Source organism: Zasmidium cellare (assembly GCF_010093935.1).
Source record: "Zasmidium cellare ATCC 36951 unplaced genomic scaffold M409scaffold_41, whole genome shotgun sequence".
Classification (NCBI taxonomy): Eukaryota; Fungi; Ascomycota; class Dothideomycetes; order Mycosphaerellales; family Mycosphaerellaceae; genus Zasmidium; species Zasmidium cellare.
The window spans coordinates 46,792-67,630 of NW_022986985.1; the positions used below are offsets into that span (position 1 = coordinate 46,792).

At 53.3% G+C, this 20,839-nt stretch overlaps 5 protein-coding genes across 5 annotated transcripts; 2 read left to right on the forward strand and 3 right to left on the reverse strand.

The window, feature by feature from the left end:
• Nucleotides 1-6: 6 nt before the first annotated feature.
• On the forward strand, nucleotides 7-1,796 carry M409DRAFT_28104 (uncharacterized protein; the record flags this gene model as incomplete). Its single annotated transcript, XM_033808877.1, has 2 exons — nucleotides 7-456; nucleotides 510-1,796. 2 exons carry the CDS (start codon nucleotides 7-9, stop codon nucleotides 1,794-1,796), a joined length of 1,737 nt encoding a protein of 578 aa, XP_033662258.1.
• Nucleotides 1,797-2,168: 372 nt separating this feature from the next.
• Nucleotides 2,169-3,006, reverse strand: M409DRAFT_28105 (uncharacterized protein; the record flags this gene model as incomplete). The annotated part of the gene is made up of 3 exons (XM_033808878.1): nucleotides 2,169-2,408; nucleotides 2,499-2,690; nucleotides 2,761-3,006. 3 exons carry the CDS (start codon nucleotides 3,004-3,006, stop codon nucleotides 2,169-2,171), a joined length of 678 nt encoding a protein of 225 aa, XP_033662259.1.
• A 706-nt stretch (nucleotides 3,007-3,712) lies between these two features.
• On the reverse strand, nucleotides 3,713-8,714 carry M409DRAFT_69744 (uncharacterized protein; the record flags this gene model as incomplete). The annotated part of the gene is made up of 2 exons (XM_033818420.1): nucleotides 3,713-3,760; nucleotides 3,816-8,714. The coding sequence occupies 2 exons, from the start codon at nucleotides 8,712-8,714 to the stop codon at nucleotides 3,713-3,715; spliced, it is 4,947 nt and encodes a 1,648-aa protein (XP_033662260.1).
• A 392-nt stretch (nucleotides 8,715-9,106) lies between these two features.
• Nucleotides 9,107-17,923, forward strand: M409DRAFT_28107 (uncharacterized protein; the record flags this gene model as incomplete). Its single annotated transcript, XM_033808879.1, has 1 exon — nucleotides 9,107-17,923. One exon carries the CDS (start codon nucleotides 9,107-9,109, stop codon nucleotides 17,921-17,923), a length of 8,817 nt encoding a protein of 2,938 aa, XP_033662261.1.
• A 369-nt stretch (nucleotides 17,924-18,292) lies between these two features.
• M409DRAFT_59088 (uncharacterized protein) lies at nucleotides 18,293-20,668 on the reverse strand (the record flags this gene model as incomplete). The annotated part of the gene is made up of 4 exons (XM_033814094.1): nucleotides 18,293-18,917; nucleotides 18,971-20,269; nucleotides 20,325-20,395; nucleotides 20,450-20,668. 4 exons carry the CDS (start codon nucleotides 20,666-20,668, stop codon nucleotides 18,293-18,295), a joined length of 2,214 nt encoding a protein of 737 aa, XP_033662262.1.
• Nucleotides 20,669-20,839: the final 171 nt, after the last annotated feature.

A 20,839-nucleotide genomic window follows, 5' to 3' on the forward strand; every position in this document is an offset into this window, starting at 1 on the left:
AACGACATGCCACACTCGACCAAAGGATCTGGTGACTCGCATTCGACTTACTCGTTTGACCTTCAGCGTCCCATGAACAACAAGCTCAGCACCACTGCGCCTGCGCCTGCCACCTTTCACAGCAACAATAATAAACCGCAGGTCCCTACGCACGGCAAGCGGGACTCTACGCAGTCGATACAGTCTTTCCAATCGGTCAATTTCAACGGGAATCGTGGCAGTCTTGTCGCTGCGAACGCCTACGCGTCGCTCATAGGCAAGAACGATATCGACGAGTTTCTGCAGAAACATCTTGGAGATCGCAACACCATGATTGCGAATTACAACAATTCGGCCAAGCAGCGGACGCAATATTACGAGGAGCAGTTCCAGTATAAGGAGAACGTCAACAGCAATGTTCGGGAGAGGGTGCAACGAGAGTCGCCTGTTATCGCTGAACTACGCACGAATGTCATTGTACGTTGTGGCAAGTATGGGCGGAAACGTTGGAAGTGCTAACGTTGGAGAAGATCAAAGACGAATTCACGCTGGTGACGGACCTCTCATATCACCTTGCCGCACGATACACGAGACCCGATTCTTCGATCATGATCAAAGTCGATCACAGCGCGTGCCTCGCATTGGGAGGGACGTTCGACCCCTGCTATATCCTCTCGATATCGACCGTTCCATCGCAAATGGGCCCGACGATGAACAAGCGAAACGCAGCGTTGATACAATCTTTCATGGCGGACATCTTGAGTGTGCCGCCAGAGCGAGGGATCGTGAAATTTCAGCCGATCCCAGAGGAGAACTTTGCGATCAACGGCACGACAATGTTGGGCGAGATTGAGCGGCAAGAGAAGCAGCAATCTGGGGAAAATACGGGAGCTGTTCGAAGGGCGATATCGAACGGACGGAAGAGCATACCTTCGTTTAAGAAGAGTGTGTCGAAGTTGGACTCTGAGCCGAAGATTGTGGAATCTAAGGTGATGGAGACGACTGTGGAGGAACCCAAGCTAGAGGAGCCGAAACGACCGGAGTCGAAAGAGAAGGAGAAATCGGATAAGGCTCCAGTAGAAGCGAGGAAGAGTATTACACCTATCGCGCCAACAGCTATTTTGTCGCCAATGGGCGTGTTCGAGCTGCCTGCGGTGGAAGTGGACAACACGCGACCATCAACATCACATGGACATTCTGGGTCGAGCAGTTCGAACGGGTTGCGAATGAATGGTGTTTCGGATAAGGATTTGAGTCCCCCAAGCGCGACAAAACCGCGAAGGCCGAGGACTTTCTCTGCGGGAACCACTTCGATTCAAGATCAGATCAAGAGTCAAGGCCTGACGACAGCGCCCATAAACCCACCCGCGAGACTATCTTCAGTCCCACCGTCGAAACGAGACCGCCCGCCTTCGTTCCTGAAGATTGACCCATCAAAATCCAGCACCAAGTCTCGCCACAGTAAAAACGCATCACCACAACCCCCTGTCGACGACAACAAACCCCGGCCGAGGGACAGCTATCTCGACGGGATCATGGGCACACCCCTACAACTCAAGCCCTTCGGCACAGAACCGACGATTCTCGAGAAACCCTCCAAGGAAGTGCTCACGGAGATGACGACGAAAGAGAAGGACGAACCGACAGCGAACACGGCGAAGCGACGGTCGACGATCACGGCAGTCCCGAAGATCCCTGAGATTCCAATGAGCAGTCCCCAGGAAATCAGCGACACGAAATCGACCAAGTCGCTGAAGGTCGGGAAGCGGAAGAGTTTTTTGTCGGCGTTTAGGAAGAGTTCGGGGACGAAGAGTTGAGTAGAAATATGGATCGTTTTGGATGCCTAACTGTCGTTTTTCGATGTTTTTTTTGTCTGTCTTGCGCGGAGCGTTTTTATACTCATAGATATGGATATGATACCCTAGAGTCGTGCTGGAAAGGTTTTGTTTGTTGGAAAGAGAAGGGAATGGAAAGGGAAGAGAAGAGGAGGGGGACTGGGAGCATGGGATAGATATAATGGTTACAATGGCCTAGCGAGATACCACTACAAGAACAAACAAGAACAACGAAAACAACAACGAACTTTCATAGCGGCGTACGCTTCTCCATGCAGGGAGCGTGTCAATCACATCCCTCCCCAATCACACATTCCCCCTCCTCCACATACCTCTCCCATCCCCTCACACAACTTAAGAAAACTTCCCCCTCCCACCCCCCGCCACAATCCCCAAACTGTCCGTCCCACTCTTCGGACTCTCCATCTTCGTCTCCACGCTCAATTGCCTCACATCCCCGAGTTCATGATCCTTCTCCCCCTCGAGTCTCAAACCCCGCGCCTTGCGGCCCGCGACGAAGAAGGTGTAGAGCGCGAGGCCGAGCAGGAGGAGTTGGAGGATGAGGGAGGGGATGGTGGTGTAGTATGCGAAGCGCTGCAAGTATGAAGACATATCAGTAAAGGGTATGGGGTGGCATGGATGGAAGACGAAGGCGAAGGCGAAGAAAAAGGTGAGTGAACGTACAGTCTCATGGCAAAGCGTATCATAATTCCTCGGCACGCCTTCGTCGGCGACATCCCGCCAGCGACACGTCCACGTTTGCAGAGTGTCGCTGTTGGGGGCTTGGTTGTTCAGCACGGAGGAGAAGATGATGGCGATGAGGGAGACGGCGGAGCTCAGGGAGCTGGAGGTGAGGATGAGGAGGTTGGCTGGTAACTATTTCACCAACACGCATCAGTGTTGACTCTTCGACCTTGATAGACGATGGAGAGGGTGAAAGACGTACCGATCCAGCGAACAACCCCGCCGTGAGGATGAGATTGAGCACGAGGACTGCGGCGGATGTGCCTATCAACGCCCAGAGTTCGCGGGTGTCGAAGTGCGAGGACCACACGGGCATGAACCACGTGCTCGTGTAGCGTTCTTGCATGAAGACGTTGAGGGTGCGGCCGGCGCAGCCTAGGATGGCGACGTTGAGGCCGATGGAGAGGGCGGCCAGCGCGAGCGTGGGGATGCGGAGGCGGGCTGCCATTGTGGGATTGTATGTGTGTTGTTGGCCGTTCGTTGAAGGAGTGACTGAGAATGGTAAAGGTCTTCTCGGAAGAGAGGCAGTGAAAGAAGAGGAAGTGAGCTGGGTATAAAGTAAAATGTGGTCAATGATCAAGCTCTCTCATAGCCCGCTCGAAGAGGAGGAGCAAGTAGAAAAGCTTCCCATTCACGCTATATCAACACACACGACTGACACTTCCCTGCACGTCTGTACCACCCTCGCCTCGACATTGCATTGCGTTCGCAAATCTTTTTCCTTTCCACACGCAGTCATGCATCCCCGCGTTTAGCCCACAGCGCCTACAAGCGTGGTGCTGCACGCAGTCACATACATGGATCTTCTGGCAGACAATCGTGCCGGCCACGCCATACCGACCACTTGGAAGGGCTTGTTCAATCTCGCAGGCGCTTGTGCGATGGCCTTGGATAGCCGTTGGAGGCTATTCTGAGGCCTGCCTTGTGGCCTCGCACAGATTGGGCGTCTGTTGTTAGGGCTGACGGAGGGGCGATGGTTGGTCTTGGGTGCACGACTTGAAACGCCTGCTGGCCGGTACAAGTGTTGTACGGCGCTTCGAGGAGTTGGGCTTTTGGTTGGTACGCCAGCTGATTGGTTGTGGCAGGGATTGATTGGCGCTAAGTTTGGGTGGCGGACGCTTCCGCTCGACTTCACGTCTGCTATTTTGGACCTTTCATGTGAATCCATTCGTGAATGTCGCTCCTGACGATGATTGATCGTCCTAGATAGTGGTCAGCAAGTTCAGACATATCAGAGTCACTCTACAGCAAACTCACCTCGAGGAAGCCTGACGCCATCAGCAGCCTGCAGAGCTCTTCGGCTGCATCCAATGCCTGACCCCTTGTGGCCTGCTTCAAGATCGCCTGCACAGTGAAGTGATGTTGTTGCAGGAAAGACTTGGCCAAACCTGCGCCTTTCTGAACAACAGTCGCGGTCATCAAACGTACCACATCGCCCAAGAAAGCGTAGAACTCCTCCAAAGCTGCTGGATTCTCAATGTCGAGGCCAATGTCGGGATCGGTGCTGAATAGCTTGCTCTCTTCGATAGCGGGAAACAGTCCTGAGTTGATGACCAGCTGCGCACCGTCTACCGTGTTGCAAAGACGTAGCAGTAGAGCCATTGCAGTATGGTAGAACGCCATAGTGGCGATCGTCTCATCATCACTCTTGAACGCACTGGCGACGTTGCCGATGCCAGTATCAATGAGCACTGGAACGAAATTGAGTTTCATCAACCCTCGCAGCATCTGTGTGTTGGCTTTCAAGCCCTGGAAAAGCAGGACCAAGCCGTCCAAGAAAAGGAGGGCCGAGACGCAGGTGGCGCCACGTCCTGAGAATGTGTCTTCTGTTGTCACTGCCAGCAATCGCTCTCCGGCATTCTGAACTAGCTGCAAAAGCTGCCTCGCGCTAGCGGCTTGAGAATTTCGACCTGTCGTGGGCACATTGGGTATCGATGCCAGGACGGCGCAACAAGTTCGGTAAGCCACGTCTCGCAAGCCCAGATCTGTAGTGCTGTCTGTGATGACCTTCAAAGACACCCTAAATGCGGATAGCATGCGTTCGATGGCGACGCTGGCAGTCTGATCGGATGATCCTTGTGAAGCAGGAATGATTGCTTGCGTGAAATTCAATGTCAACTTGGCGAGCAGAGCAGCAGCGTCCATATTGTCCGAGAGCGATCTTTCAAACTTTGGTAAGGTCACCAAGAGGCCTTGGAGTGACAACGCAATAACGTCGGCCTGTTGCATGCCTCCTGTGGTGACGATCATAGACACGAGATCTGTCCACGCCTCTAGAGCGGCCAAACGTGCACTCTGAATGGCCGTGAAGCTGTTCTGGCTCATCATGGCGTTGCATGTTGATACAATCTCGTCGTCAGCAGCGGTCTCTTGTGTGGCATCCTGGATTATGCCCTTGTCCTTGAGTTGCTTCTTGCGAAGAACAAGGAACAGGTTTGCCATCTTCAAGTCGAACGATATTCCTGTCTCGGGGTCTTCCTTGGTGCAGGCAGAGACGTCGTCGCCGAAGAATTTGCTAGGCGGTAGGTCGAACGGGCTTGTCGTCTCCGCGTCGAAGAAGTCAAAAAGTTCGAATATGGATGCCGTGGAAACCTCTTCACCGGTCGGCAATTTGATAGTCCCAAGCAGTATGCTCACGATTTTCTCTTGCACTGAGTATGCGGATTGCGTGGCAGCAGTGCGCAGCTCCGTCGACGCAATCTCGAAAAATGACTCGCGAACTCTCATGAAGTCTCGTAGGGAGTAAGCCGAAGTGCTTCGGAGTAGGTCGACGTCAGACAGCACCTTGCCATCCCAGGAAGGGCTCGCTGATGCCGGCGCCAGGTTGTGGGAGACGGCACCAAGTAGGTCCATAGAGCGCAGGATCGGCTGAACGATGCGCGCGGTCAGTGGATGCACTGCGAGCTTCAGGATGACTTCCAGACAGCCGCGCTTCAGAGCGAGTAACCACGAAGTGTTTCCGTACTGTGGTGTGATTGTCGGCGAGCTGCCAGCACAGGCGGCAATCGCATGAAACAGCGATTCGGACCTGTCGAAAGGGCTTTCTGGTGGTACCTCGACCACACGCTCACGGCATCTGAAGCCAAGCAGAGTGTGTGCCAAGCCAGGCGTTCGATCCGACATCTTCAGACTCGCCTTTAGTAGATTCAGAACTGCCCGGGCTCGAACCACTTTGAGTGGCTCATCGTTGCTTTCGAGGTCCCATTCCAGAAGGGTGAATTCCGCCGTCAGTTGTGTGGTCAAGGAATCACTGACAGGCGTCAAGACACTTATGATCCTTGATCCGTATTGTCCTCCAGCCGTCTCTGATAGCTTGCGAGAAGCGCCGATCTTTTCCAGCAGCTTTATGCATTCAAGACCAATGTCCACTTGCCCGCATGTGGTAAGCTGGGCAATGTCCATCACAGTGCTAAGGTGTGTAAGGAAGATCTCATCGATTGAGGTCCATGTTGCGCTGATGGGTTGCGTCTTCGGATTGTGAGACACAATGGTAGGTCGCACAAGATCGAAATATGTAGGCTGCAGATCCCAAGCCAAAAGGAGAACTTGAGCAGCCTTCAAAGTCGACTGTACGAGCGGAGAGTTGGGATCGGCATCATTCAATGCATCTTGGCTTTGCTGCAGGGACATAAAAAGCGAACTGGCCACCTTCTTGTCGAAGAGCCATTCCATGACGCGTGCAAATGGATGCAGTGAAGCGTATCGGACGAAAGATTTCGTCTCCATGGCTGAATCAATCTCCGCGTTGGTCGTGTTCGCCACCAAGACAATGTCCTCGTTGAACGTCGACAAACATTGAAAGGCAAAGTGGAGGCACTCGTAACGCAGGATATGCAGCAAGGGCTCGTCGGGCTGCATGGGCGTGATTTTGCGAGCCAGGACGTCGTCCATAACGAAGTCGACATATGAGTGGATCCCTTCATGGCGGTGTGGGCGTCCAAGAGCCTCTGGAAAGGGCAGTTGATCGAGTAACTGCTCAGCAGTGCCGGCCATAGGACTGGCAAGAGCGTTGATAAAGGCAACCATGGCTGCGCCCGCCTCTGAATCTGCGGCATATGACGACAGGTAATGCTTGGCTTGGTACTGACGTCTTCCAGGAGGTCTTGCTGCACTGGAGCCATCAAGTCCTCCACTTGACACCCAACTGTCAAACAACACCCACAAGCCATTCCGAACTTCAATCGAGTTGTCAGTCAGGAACGCTGTCAAAAGCTCCAGACAGCATGCACGAATCCGCGCATAGTCAGCGCTACGCAGGAGTTGAAACATGACCTCGCCGAGGTGGAAGGTCTGTTCTTTTAGCAACCAGTTCCGCGCGTCTGGGCTGTTGCGACATATCCGTGCTGTCAGTCCCAGGTACGACTCGAGCATGACACTAGTCTCCCCTTCTTCAAGGACCATCTCGTCGAGCTCGAGATCCTGACCTGGGCTGGTCTTCGGTGCTGACGGGCGGTCCTTCAACGTAGAAGCGTACAATTCGAGCTCGCTGAAGATTTGTGACCAACTTATGGCGTATGTCTTGCGCACCTTGCCGCCAATCATTGCCGCATCTTCAAGCAGGAAGCGGTGCGCAGCATTCGCAGTCTTTTCGTCGCATGCGATAGATTGCAACAGCGTGCACAAAGCAGCAACCCTGGGCGTGGACAGTCTCTGCGATACGAATCTTAGGAAACCAAACAAATTTGACTCGCGATTCGCCCACCAGAGCTCATTCGCGGCTTCAGCGTCGTCATGCCACGCATAAGCCAGAATGACCATGAAACGCTCAAGGTCGAGTTCGTGATCGACAGCGTTGGTCGATTGAGAGAGTAGGGCTCGTCTGTTTTCATCTTCTTCCACCTTGAGCTTCCGAAGCGCATCAGACATGTTCGCGACCATGGCCTCCCCGAAGACTTGCAACTCTCGCATGGTCATGTTTGAAAAATCTGGTGACGGCCGAGGGGCTTCTACTGGAATAACAAGGCCATCGTGAGCCAGATGATACACGATTGCCGTTCGAGCTGGATCATGCCATACGACGGGTTTCAGGAAGGAGGCAGTTGCAAGAATGTAGCGAAGCGCATTTCCTTTCAAAGCGTCGAAGAAGAGCTTTGCTCGGGCGTTGTCTTCGCGAGTCTGGCTGGCCGAGCCTTGGTTGTACGCTCCGTTACCAGCAGTGAATCCGGCATTGTATTCAGCAAGCCAGAATACGGTCGCAGCTGCCTGAAGGTCGTTGTTCCTCCACTGCAATTGTCCAGAGCCTGCGGCGAAGAGGTTATAAATGCTGGCGGCGGCTTCGGGGGTCGTGGTCGCATGATCGCATGCGAATGTTGCGGAGCCACTGATGAGTGAGGGCAGGTAGTGGATCGCAATGTCTGCAGGTATGTCCACTGATGCGGCTCTGCTCAGAAACCCTCGATATTGTTCTGCCTGAACCCACCCGCCTCGCATCAAGTACGACACAATGGATGCCATGGACTCGTGCTGCCGCGTGAGGAGCATGCGCTGGACCACGAGCCATTCACCTTTTATTCCGGACAGATCTTCCCCAGTCATAATGGCCTTGTCCTTCTCAGTGGCGACTTTTGTGATGAAAGCCTCGATATCGCTCAAGCCTTCCATGCATTTGTTCCAGTATGCAGAGCCATCGGCTTGTCCACCTTGGCCGACCAACGACTGTCTGACTATACCTCGAAACTCATCTTGAACTTGTTCGTCCGTCTCCCCGTCGACACTGCCCTGCATGATGATACGGACACATTCCAGAACAGCAACCCGCTCCTCGTGGAACAGCACCACTGCCTTGATTGCCAGCGCCGTGGGGTCTTGAGTATTTTGGATCAGACTTTGGGACCGAATGCAGAGAAGAGCAGCCTCGAGCTCGTCCAGATCGAGCACATCTGCGGCGTATAAGGCACTCTGCCGGAACAGCTCGTTGACTTCATAGTCGACGTTGTCGATTGTCAAGGTGGTCGGGGGAGGAGTCGTAGATGGAGCAACCTTGGCACGGCTCTGTTCTGACTTGCGATTCCGATGAAGTAGGCGCTGCAAGTCTGAGCGGCAAGCAGCGAGTTCCAGTTCCAATCGATCTAGGTTCTCGAGCCGGGTCTCGTTGAAGGCGCTGAGGTCTCGCTGCAGCATCTGTAGGCGCGTGAGGGGGTCGTCGATATCGTCCATGGCGTAGGGAAGGTTGGTGGTGAGTGTGGTCGAGATGAAGCGATCGCAAGGTCCCAGCCCTCCAACGCCGCCGACTCCAAGATGCCGTCGTCAAGTGGTTGCTTGGGGTGTTTTGCTGGAAACTTTGTCGGAGTTTGGATAACGCGTTTCGCGTTCGCATCTCAAGTAGTCGTGGGACATGTTTTTAGCCGAGATTCACTTCACTTCACTTCATCGCGCTGTTTGAGCACATGCGTCCATCCACCATGCTACGCCGGTGACGCGACTAGCAGGTTACGGCCAGAACTTGGTGTGAACAGACGAGTACAACCCTTTCTTCTCCTGCGAACACCATCCCCCTTGACCCTGATGACTTGACTTGACTGCAGCCGCCTCGTCGCGTGAGCACGACCATGGCGGGACAGATCACTCTTGCGGAGGCCCTTGGTGAGCGAAAATGGACGATGAGTATCGAGGAACGTGTCTCACACGCTGCAGAGAACATCCAGTCGAGCAACTCCAAGCAACGAGCCGAAGGACTGGCCGACCTCAAGCACATCCTCCGTCACAACCAGAACAGCTCCAGGGTCGGTGGATTGAAAGAAGCTTCATTCTTCAGCATCTGTCAGTCGCTGTTCCAAGTTGCCCTCGATGTGCGCTCCTCGCTGGTCAAGGCAAAGACCCAGGTGACTCGAACGACATGCACAAAACGCCTCTCCGAAATCGCCAGTGCGTTGCGGCAGTCGATTGAAGCGGGTGTTAGAGCCTTGACTTCTAAGAGTGTCAACTCGATCGTCGACCATGTCACTGAGACTATCTTCTACCAAAATGGCGGTGCTTTCTGTGAGCCATTGGCTCTGGACTATGCCAAATCTCTGCGGGCTGTCTTGACCTACCAACCGCATGTCGAAGTTCTTGGTCAGCGGTGGGCAACTACTGTCGATTTTTGCATCTCTTGCATCAAGCGAGTTGAGGCCGATGCACCAACGACCAATGGAGCTGAACCCACTTCTACCATGGGGATGGCGCCTGGGCTCAGCTATCGATCTTCTCATTCGACTTACCGTGACACAGGGTCCCAAGGCTCTCGATCCATGCTGAAGCCCATCTCTGACGAAATGATTGCTTGCCTGCGGCTATTGACCGCAGCTCCTGCCGTGCCCTTGTTATTGAAAGCGCACGACATTCTCTGGACGGTCATTGACAGTCTAAAGTCCTCCTCAGCCGCAACACGGTCTCACCAGAACGCCTTCGCTGCTGTCAACAACGTCTTGACATGGTCCCGAGCAGAGAGCATTGGCCTTACACAGGAAGCTACTAGCCATCTCGTTCGCCTCATAAGCCATTTGTGGGCCGCGAAGTCGACCGCCAAGAATGAGATGCTCATCACGCTACTTTTGTTGCGTCCGTACATCTTTCACGCCATGCGAACGTCGCAAGCTGTGACTCTGCGAGCAGATCTTGTTGGATTGTCCAGTGCTCTCCAAAATGAGTACTCCCGCCGCCAGGATGCACGACAGCTGAATATGGACGACCTAAGACTGGACGTGGGTCTTCCAAGAGAGAACGACGTCGCCACTGTTCTATTTAGCCTTCGATGCACGGATGAGACTGTCGAAGCTGACTGGACTCTTGTCTTCATGCTAGCGTCTATCTACAATGTTCTGACGAGCAATAACAAGAGTGGTGGATCTGCAGGTCATGACAGTAACATGGATCCAGAAGACGATACGATCGAGCCTCGACCGAGAAAGCGCGCACGAATCGACGACGAACTCTCCCAACTAATCGATGGAACCTCGCGAGACTCGCCTCAATCCAGGACCTGTGCCATCCAGACGATATGTTTTCTGGTTCAGCAAAAGTCACTGGCCCCTGAGCAGTTGTCCCATCTCACGAGCACACTTGCAGCCAGTTGCAGCGAAGACACGGGAAATGTATCGTCTTGGGCTTACCTTGCACTGGCTTGTTGCGCCGCGCAAGTCTCTGCGCAAGATGCTTCACTGTCTGGGCAATGGGCTTCGATTTGGCAGCTGTCATTTCGAGCTTTGAGCAACACGTCGGCATGTCGAGCAGCATCACATGCGCTGCATTTGATGCTCGAGCTTCGCCTGGTTCAACAGACTATGGTGTCGGAACTCGTGCAAACGGTCACTCATTCAATCGACCTTGGTGGCCCAAACCTCATGTCAGATGCTTCATCAAGGCTTCTCAGATCATGTCTAGAAGCAGCACAGCACATTAATCCCGGGACGTCCTCTGCAACCTCTGATAGCATCGTCAACTGGCTGTCAAGAAACTTCACTCCCAGCAGGCTTGACGACAAAACTTACGTGGCATCCTGCCTGACATATGAGGCCCACGACGTGTTAGCGCTCGTCTATTCATGCGTGAATCAGTATACACATCAGTCCTCGTGGCCGGGACTTCGACACTGGGATGCTCCAGCCTGCGTGTGGATCCATAGCAATCGCGACTCGCCAATGCTCTCATATCTTCTCCTTGCTCCAGATGAAGAAGTGGTTGCGAATGTCGACTCCATATTACAAAAGCCGACTGCATCTGCGACGAATACTCTGCCGCGAACAACAACAGAGGCATTGGTTCTGACCCATCTAGGGGCCGAAATCTCACGAGTCAACGAGATGTGGAAGGCGCAAACTAAGAAGCCTTCGACCGATGCGTTCTCCATGCTTTGCAAGGCATCCACTGCCATGCTCTATGTTGCGGAATGTGTATCATACCGAGACACTCGCCGGCAAAACTACCTGCAAACACAAGCCAGGTCGTTCTTCGAGGGCATTTGCGACTATGTGTCTTCCTCACGCTGCGAAGACCCCAGTGCAGATGCCCTGCTCTTAACCACTTCGAAGATGTTCTCCGGGCTTACAGTCTGTTCCGAAAGTCACCCTCCTAGTCCTTCGCAATGTGAGCAATTCATTTGTGAAACGCTAAAAGCCACACTCACGCGCCGGGAAGACGCGAAGCTGGCTATTGCCGAAGACGACGCAATGGAGCTTGACGAGCCCATTGACTCTCAAGACAGTAGAGAAAGCCAGAATATCGCCAGCGCATTGGAGCCTATGAACGATCTCGAAGCAGACTTCAGCAAAGCAAGCTTGAGATCCTGCACTGCTCTTTATGCAAACAGTCTGATTGCGCTAAGAGATGATGAGAGCGACAACACCGCGAGGGCTTCATCGACTGCATTGGATTATCTTTTATCGCAATCGGAGGTCTTCATACTATCGAGTCGCCAAATCATCACGATGTGGCCCAAGCTAGGCCTCAATCTAGACGCCAACGACGCCGAAGCGCTTTTAGAGCAGTTGATGAAGCTGGTTAGCAAGTACGCTTTCAAACGTTCTGAAGTAGCTCTCGGCACCGTCCTTGACATTGCTTCAAGTCTGGTCTCGCTTTTGACGGATAAGAGTCAGAAGTCTTTGTACGGACTGGGTTTGGACATCTACGAATGGTACCTGAAGACATTCCTTCCGAGCGGGCTACTTTCGCCAAACGTCCAGAAGCGGCTGGCAACCCTGCTACTACAACTCTGTCACTTCGACCTCGATTACGGACACGATGAAGACGACGAATCGCCCACGCCGTCTGCCAGGTCAAGCCTGTGCAAACTCTTCGGTACAGATAGTATCGCCATGCAGTTCTACCTGGCCAGCCGCATTCCTGAACTCTTTGGCCTATACGTTCTCTCCTATCATGCCAACCTGCTCGAAGATCTTCTCTCGAGCATGCAGAAAGAGGTTCTGCTAGTGGAAGCGGGCGCAGTGCGTCTCCTATTTCTTGCCAAGATTGCCGCCGCGTGGCCGTCGCTGCTCACGCAATGCGTATATCATCTTTTCGAGAGCGCAGCCAAAGTACCAGAATCACGCGACTATGCGACACGCTGTATCAAGGTGCTGGCATCTCAGGTGCCTTCGAAATCGCCACGCAAATTGTTCTCGGTCTTTGCACCACAGATCCTGTACACTTGGCTCGCTAGCAACGAAAAACTGGGCGACGTGCCATACGCAGCATTCCAGTACAGCTCTCTTGGAGATTTTCTCGCGACCAATTGCAACGAAGTGTGTGCGCAGTTGGTCATGTGGCAGTCGATAGAGGGCTTGGAGGTCATGTCAAAAGCGCTCAAGCTTCTGCGGAGAGACCTGGTCAAGTCAGCCTTGCCCAAAAGCACCGCGTACGCCATTTGTCATGATGTTTCGACACCAACAACAGGTGACAAGTCCAACAGACAGTCCGAAGAGTGTCTGAGAGAGATCTTGGGAAAAGAGACCAATTCGTTGATGTTGCCGCACTATCCAACAATCATGGGCCACTTCTACCTGACAACTCGCCAAGATGATCCCCGTGAGACTTGGATGGAGAAGCGTCCAGGATACAGCGCAGCTTGGAGCGCTCTACAAGAGATGAAATGCTACAGCCATTCGAAACGTGAAGTGCCGGACGGCCAGCAGCCTCACTTTCGGGGCAAGTACTTACCGGACGAAATTGAGCGGTTGTGCAGACGCATCAATTATAACCACAGCGAGCCCTGGACTGCATCAATGTTCACCTTAGCCGTGCGCATGCTGGTTGACGCGATTGACGCCTCCCTGGGATCCTTACATGCTTGCCTCATGATTCGAAGGCTGAGAGACCTCATATGCATGGCGGGAGACGTTGCTTTCAGCGGATTTGCAATTGAGATGCTCCTCCACTCTCTGCGGCCGTTTGTGAGTGACAGCGAATGTGCCGACGACACCATTGGCATCTTGCAATATCTCTTCCATCACGGACGCCAGTACTTGCGAACGCAACCACTCTTCCTGACGGGCACATCGATTCTCCTGATTCTCCAGATGCGGGCCCACTCAAACAAGAAGCAAGACCGCACAACTCAGGAAAGCCAACATACATCGACTCTCAAGAAGATGATGGAGTTTCAGGGGTGGCTGGTAAGGTTTCTGTCCGATGCTACCGCTGGCCAGCAAAACAGTGCACACACTCTCCTCACAGGTGCGCTCAGCCAAGTACAACTTCCCGGAAATGCACGCAGAGATAGCCCTGAGAGCATTATTCTGTTGTTCCTCTTGGAGCAGTGGAGAGCCAACCATCCGTCATGTTCCCGAAAAGACTCGCTTGAGGCCATCGGTCTTCTCGGCATTGATTTTCAGAAGCCGTCTTCTAAAGCTGACGATTGTCTCGGCGATGACGATGCAGCAGTACGAAATGCCCAGCAGCTGTGGGAGGTCATGCAATCTGGTGGAATGAGTGACGGTATCGCCACATGGGCTGTCCAAGCTCTAGGCCGCGCATACGCAGCTAGCGGAAGTAGCGCCCGTGCTCTTTCACGTTCTGGACCATCTGAGCAAGCAACCATTCTGACAAGAGTCAGCAACGAAGGGATCTTGTACTCTCAAGCAGTCATTGCCGAGCGCCTCACCGAGCTCTTGTACTCCAAGCATAGGACTGAAGCTGGCTTGGCGGACTTCACTTTGCGCAGGATATTGGAGACCCCTATCCAAGATGCAAATGAAGCAGGAGAGTTCGAGAAGATGTTGCCTCCCGAGATCGAAGAAGCCTTCATCAGTGGTAGTTACGGATATGAGCCTGCGGCCGCGATGCAATTCCCGAGTTTCGCCGTTGATGGTAATGCCTTACGGAAGGCTCTGGCGACAACAGACGAAGAAACACTCGAGCAGTGGGCAACCAGGTTGGCCGTGACGGTCTGCAACTGGGCTGTTGATAGCCCAATCATCTCTTCGCTGGCTGCCATGATTCAGAGCATCGATGGTTTGGCGATCGACCTCCTGCCAAGCATCGTCCACATACTGTTGTTCAAAGAGGTCGACAAGATGCCGACCCTGCGCACAGAGCTATCATCATCCATTGTTGCCTGTCTGTCTCGCTCGGAAGCGTCACTCAAGCCCAAGCAACGTTTCTTGTTGCAGCTCGTCCTGTACCTGAAGAGTCGACCATATCCCAATGAAGCCACCAAAGCTGACCGACTTCGATGGCTGGATCTTGACTACTTGCTTCTGGCTGAGGCTTCATCGAAGAGCGGCATGCCTACTACAGCCTTGCTTTTTGCGGAATCTTCTGCTCCCACCAGCCATTCCAGCAAGCGGTCGTCTACGCGGGTGTCAACATCGCAATTACAGCCCGTGCAAGCATCGGAAGATTTGCTGCTCTCCATATACCAGCAGCTGGAAGAGCCAGACTCATTCTACGGTGTGCCTCAACCGGCCTCTCTCGACTCCATTCTCAATCGGCTGGACCATGAACGAGACGGGTTGCGAAGCTTAATGTTCCGTTCTGCGCAGGTGGACAGTCTAATGCAGTCGCAGCATCAGATTTCAGAGAGAGATGCCAATGGTATGGTCCGATCACTCTCCGCGCTGAATTTCAACAGCCTCGCGTACGCGCTGTTGAATCACGGGTGGGGCAGTACGGCAGGCCCATCGACTGAGCTCCTAGGCGCCGCGAAGACGCTGCAGCAATGGGACATCACACCTCCTGAAACACATGAAAGCGATGCGTCGCTCTTGTTTTCCGTGTTCCAAGAGCTGAGTCGTGCCAATGATCTGCACGAAGTCCGACGCAAGGTGGAAAAATCCATTATTGAGCATGCTCAACACGGCGTTCTTGGTCAGAAGTCCGAATTACCAGATCGGTCATGGCTCGCAACTTTAGCTTCTATCACGGAGATTGGTGAGCTGTTGAACTGCATCAGTCCATCTGAGGTCCAAACGAGATGGCAGAGCATGCAGCAGAGACTCGACTGGATGCATATGGCAAGGTTTGACGACGTCAAAGCGGTCTTGTCAAATCGGCAGACATTGTTCAGCACCTTGACGCACAATCCGAGTCTTCAGAAGGCAATGCATTTGTCAACCAAGCAATGTTACAACTTTGAGGTTGGAGCTTTACTGGACTTTTCGAAACTTAGCCGCGAGCACTCAAAGTTACAAGAAGCTCTCACAGCGACGACCAACCTGAGTGCCATGGTAGACCAGTGCCTTGCCACGAACCTCAAAGTCGAAGCAGCTGTAAAGGTCGAGACTGCTTCTGTGCTTTGGCAGGCTGAAGAATCGTCCTCGTCGGTAAGGATGCTCCGAGATGCGCTCAATATGTCCGACATGGAGGCTCAAGACCTACCCGTCGGCCGTGCTGGACTCTTAGCCCAGCTGGGCCATCAACTTGGGCAAGCAAGGCTGGAGAAGCCAGAAGACATTCTTGGCAAATACCTCAAGCCCGCTATCAACCACCTCAAAGACAGAAAGGATGACAAAGAAGCTGGAAAAGTCTTCTACGAGTTCGCCAGGTTCTGCGACAACGAGTATCAAAACCCAGGCAATGTGGAGAACTTCCATCGTATCATCAAGCTGCGGCAGGGCAAGCAGGAAGAAGTCGATGCCATCAGACTTGCCATGAAGAACTTGAAAAAGAATGGCCAGGACAGGACCGACCTCAGTAGGCAACTGGGCAAAGCCGAGAAATGGCTCGAGATTGACAAGGCCGAGGAGAAGCGACTCGCAATTGGGCGCAAATTCTACATCCACCAAAGCTTGCAGAACTACCTCTATGCGCTTCGGGCAACTGACGAGTACGACATCTGTGTGCTTCGCTTCTTCGCGCTATGGCTTGAGAATGCAGATGACCAAGAAGCAAACGGGGTGGTATCCAAATACCTGCCATCTGTGCCAAGCTGGAAGCTCGTGCTGTTGATGAATCAACTCATGTCACGCGTTGAGAACGAGCCGACCGCCTTTCAAGCAGCTCTGCAGAAGGTTCTTTGCCGCATCTTCGTACAGCATCCTCACCACAGCATGCACCACTTGTTCTCTGCTCAGCAGAAGCCCACAAGTTCTGACCCCGCTGCTGTGTCGAGATTCCAGGCTGCTTCAACTATATTCACTCACATCTCGAAAGACGCTACGCATAAGCCACTCATGGATCGCATATTCACCGCGGATCGGTATTATAAGATGCTTGCCGAAGAAGTGCCACCAAATGCGAGATCAGGCAAAGCGCCATTGAAGGACTACCCTTCGGCAGTCAGAGTGTCTCGCAAGATTCAAACGTTGGATCTACCTCCGGCTACGATCAGTCTTCCTTTACGGCCCAGCGGTGACTACAGCGATACCCCGACTGTGGTCAAATGGGAGGAGAAGCTGACCATCATGAATGGTCTCAGCGCGCCCAAGACGTTGACTGCGATCGCTTCAGACGGCAAAGAATACAAGCAACTTTTCAAGAGTGGTGATGATGATTTACGTCAAGATGCTATCATGGAGCAGGTGTTTGAGGAGGTCAGCAAGATGCTGAGGAACCACAAGGCCACGCGGCAACGAGATCTGAAGGTTCGCACGTACAAGGTGATTCCACTGACTACGGGATGCGGAATCATTGAGTTTGTACCAAACTCAATACCGTTCAACGACTGGTTGAGGCCGGCTCACAAGCGATACCATCCACAAGATTACAACGATCAGAGAGCAAGGGACGTCGTCAATGCCGCCAAGGATGGGTCGGTTGAACATCGAGTCAAGGAGTTCCGCAAAGTCTGCGATCGCCTCCACCCTGTTCTACGACACTTCTTCTTCGAGCTATTCGATGACCCCGACGAGTGGTTTGAGAAGCGTACCAACTACTCGCGCACTACCGCCAGCATATCGATACTCGGCTATATTCTGGGGCTGGGGGATCGACACTGCAGCAATATCCTCCTCGACCAGCAGACCGGAGAGTGCGTTCACATCGATCTTGGCGTTGCTTTCGAAGCTGGTCGGATTCTCCCTATTCCTGAGATGGTTCCATTCCGGCTCACTCGCGACGTTATGGACGGCATGGGTGCAACCGGAACCGAGGGCGTGTTCCGGCGATGTTGCGAATTCACGCTCGACGCTGTTCGTGACGACAAAGACAGCATCATGACTTTACTCAACGTGCTTCGATACGATCCCTTATACAACTGGACATTATCCCCAGTCCGAGCCAAGCGCATGCAGGAAGCGCAGGACACGGGCCGCAATGGCGTTGCGGCGGATCAACAAGGCTCTTCCAAGAGACGGGAGCAAGAGGCGGGCGAGGCAGATAGATCGCTTTCGATTGTGGAGAAGAAGTTGTCGAAGACGCTCAGCACAGCTGCTACTGTCAATGAATTGATTCAGCAGGCAACTGATGAGAGGCATTTAGCGACGCTGTTCTCCGGGTGGGCTGCTTACTTTTAGACGGGTTTGTTCTTCGCTTCGTTGTGCATGTGCGAAGGCGTTTAAAAGGAGGAAAAGCATGGGATTAGCGAGGCGTATGAGTGTAGCATTTGCTGGCCTGGAAGAAAGGCTGTTGTACAGTATACAGCAGCCAGAAATGTATCATATCCTGTCCTAGTATTGTAGCAAGCCTACGCCGTCAATGCTTTTGGGCAGTCGCCCGGTCTATATTCCCATCATAACCGTCAATTCGTGTACTCATGTACATCACTAACGCCGCGCTGAGATTCGTTTCCATCTGTCGCCCTCCGCCCTTGATCAAACCCCATCGCCAAATACACTCCCGGTCGTCCTTCCTTGTCTCCAGTTCATGACTCCACCATTCGATATTCAACCCATCACGACATCGACTCCAATCGGCATCGAAAGCACCTTCGCCTCGTCCTCCGAAAGCAGAGAAGACGGATTAACGCACCCAACGACAGGACTCGCAACATCGACACCACTATCCTGCGACACCAAAGTAGCAGGTCGCTTCGGTAACGCTTCTCTCCGCAGTACCATATTCGTTCCAGTCTGTTTCCACGCAGAAGTCGAAAAGCTCTGCGACCCTTCGTTCTTCATCAACGTCTCCGACATTGATAAAACCCCCCAAACCTCCCCGGCAGCTGGGTTCTGCAACGATGCGAGCAGGAGGAGCTCTTTTGCTTGCTTGCTGCGTTGAACTGCTTCCACGAGGAGATGGTTCACGGCGCTGGTTTGTTCGACGGTCAGGAGGACCACGCCGGCGAAGGCAAGGGTGTCCAAGGTTATGCCGTGTGCTTCGTTAAGCCAGAGACGTTTATGCAGGACTTGTGCGATTTTGACGGCGTTCACTGCGGCTTGGAAGGCCCGGTAGGCGTAGGTGTACTCCATGACACTGCTGACGCCGGGGGAGTTTGCGAGGTGGTGGACGAACGGTGAGAACAGGATGAGCTCCACGTAGGCTTGCGAATATGCGAGCAGCAGTTGCGGTCTGAGAGGGAGGATTAGCTGCAATTCATTAATCACTGAAATGGTGACGCCTACTTCCTCATATTCTCAATGGGCGTGGCGAGCAGTGGACAACTCTGCGCCCAAGAGTCCAACTCGTTACACGCATCGTTCATGCTCTCTTCCCGGACCGCAAACGAACCAAGACCCATTGGTTTCTTCGCTGAGTTACTGGAGTAAGTCTTGTCAATCGCTCGACCCAGGATGGTAATCAAGCGAGAGTGGGCGGAACTGATCACCAGATCCTCTTCATACCCATTCGTCAGGGAAGGGAAAGGGTCATCATCGTAAGTTGCAATGGTGACGAAATGCGGGATCCCCAAGAGGCTCGAGGTGATGACATCCAGCGAGCGAATGGTCGACCAAATTCGTCTTCGAATCGTCTGCTCAGTCTCGGCAAAGCATGGTACCTGTTCATGTAGCCCAATCCGAAGTCCAGCACTCGCCGCGGCACTCACAAAGGCATGAGCGCGAGTGACAGCTGAGCCAGCCTTGAGGTAGAGCGACAGGCAAAGGACCGTCTGCAAAGCTGGAAGACTCCTGTCGCAATTCTGAAGTGGGACCATACCACGTGCAGCAGCGAAGAATACCAGTCCTTGACTTCTGAATTCCGCAGCGGTGAGAGTCTTCGCCGTGTCGAATCGCTGACCAAGAGCTAACAGAGCGTACAGCAGAGCTAACTCGTCTTTGTCGTTGGCGTCTTGTCCGAAGGTGTTTGTGCCATAGAGACGGTAAACGACCATCTGCACGGAGGCTCTGTCTACAAAAGGGAATAGAGTGAGGACTTCCTGGAAGGCGACTCCGATCCAATGAATCAATTGCGTCTTCGGGGGTAGTAGAGGCGCACCTTGAACGGGTAGAGTATCAATCGAAAGCGGTGCATCGAGAGCTTGCACGAGCTTGAGTGAAGAGTCGCCGCTCTTGTCCGAATTCAACGAAGTCGTCGCACTGCAATGGTTCCATAGTTGGCGTAAAATGTCAATACCAAAGAATCCTCGTGGCTCCGTGGTTATGCTCGTGAGATAAGCTGCCGTCTGGGATTGCTGCGAAAGCCCCTGAAACTGGCCAACGAGACCGCACTGCTCCTTGGAACGCGAGGACTTAGCCGTAAAAGGAACACCTGTCCAATCTGAGATCGCAGGGCTGCATTGAGCAGTACTGTAAGAGTCAAACGTCGGCGATTGTGAGGCAGATCTGGCGGGCAGGGCTCCATTTCCAGTTGGGGAAGTGTTCGTTTTAAGGCGCTCTTCCAGCTCGTCGACTTTGTTCTCGAGGTGAGCAACATAGGATGGGCCCCTGGTTTGCTTGATCGTGTGACCATATGAGCAATGAAGCCTGTAGCAACCGTCAGTGGCAGTCAAATCAAGTTGTGCTTATGACCGAGTCTCACCCTACTACCTTGCACGCGCTGCAGTGCATCTGACCATCGCAGCGCGATTTACGCCGGCGACATTGATCGCACTGAGATGGTTAGTGTGGTCTCATGCGCGCCCTCAAATGCATCATGATACTTACAGCTCTTGCTGCCCTCCTCCTCGTCATTTTCACATCTTTCAAATCGTCCGTGACTAAGGACTCTTTCAAGTCGGTCTTGATGGGGGCCAATGAAGCCTTGGCCATGGACGAGCGCCGCCGGATAGTCTTGTGTTGAATGCCTTGATTGTTACCCGGACGCTGCATGCCGTCTAGATCGTGCACAATTTGGTCAGCACTCTTGCTTGCTGGCGCAGCCATGTCAATGTCTCGCGTCGATCGTGAAGTCGATGAGAGAGTAAGAAGGTAATCGAGATCGTGCGGTAGTGCTATTGAGGCCCAATGCCTGGATATGAAGGCGCATATTTAGCCGACTGACTGCTTTGACGTCGTTTACACGTAGTCTGCATTTACGTCAATGGAGGGATCGTG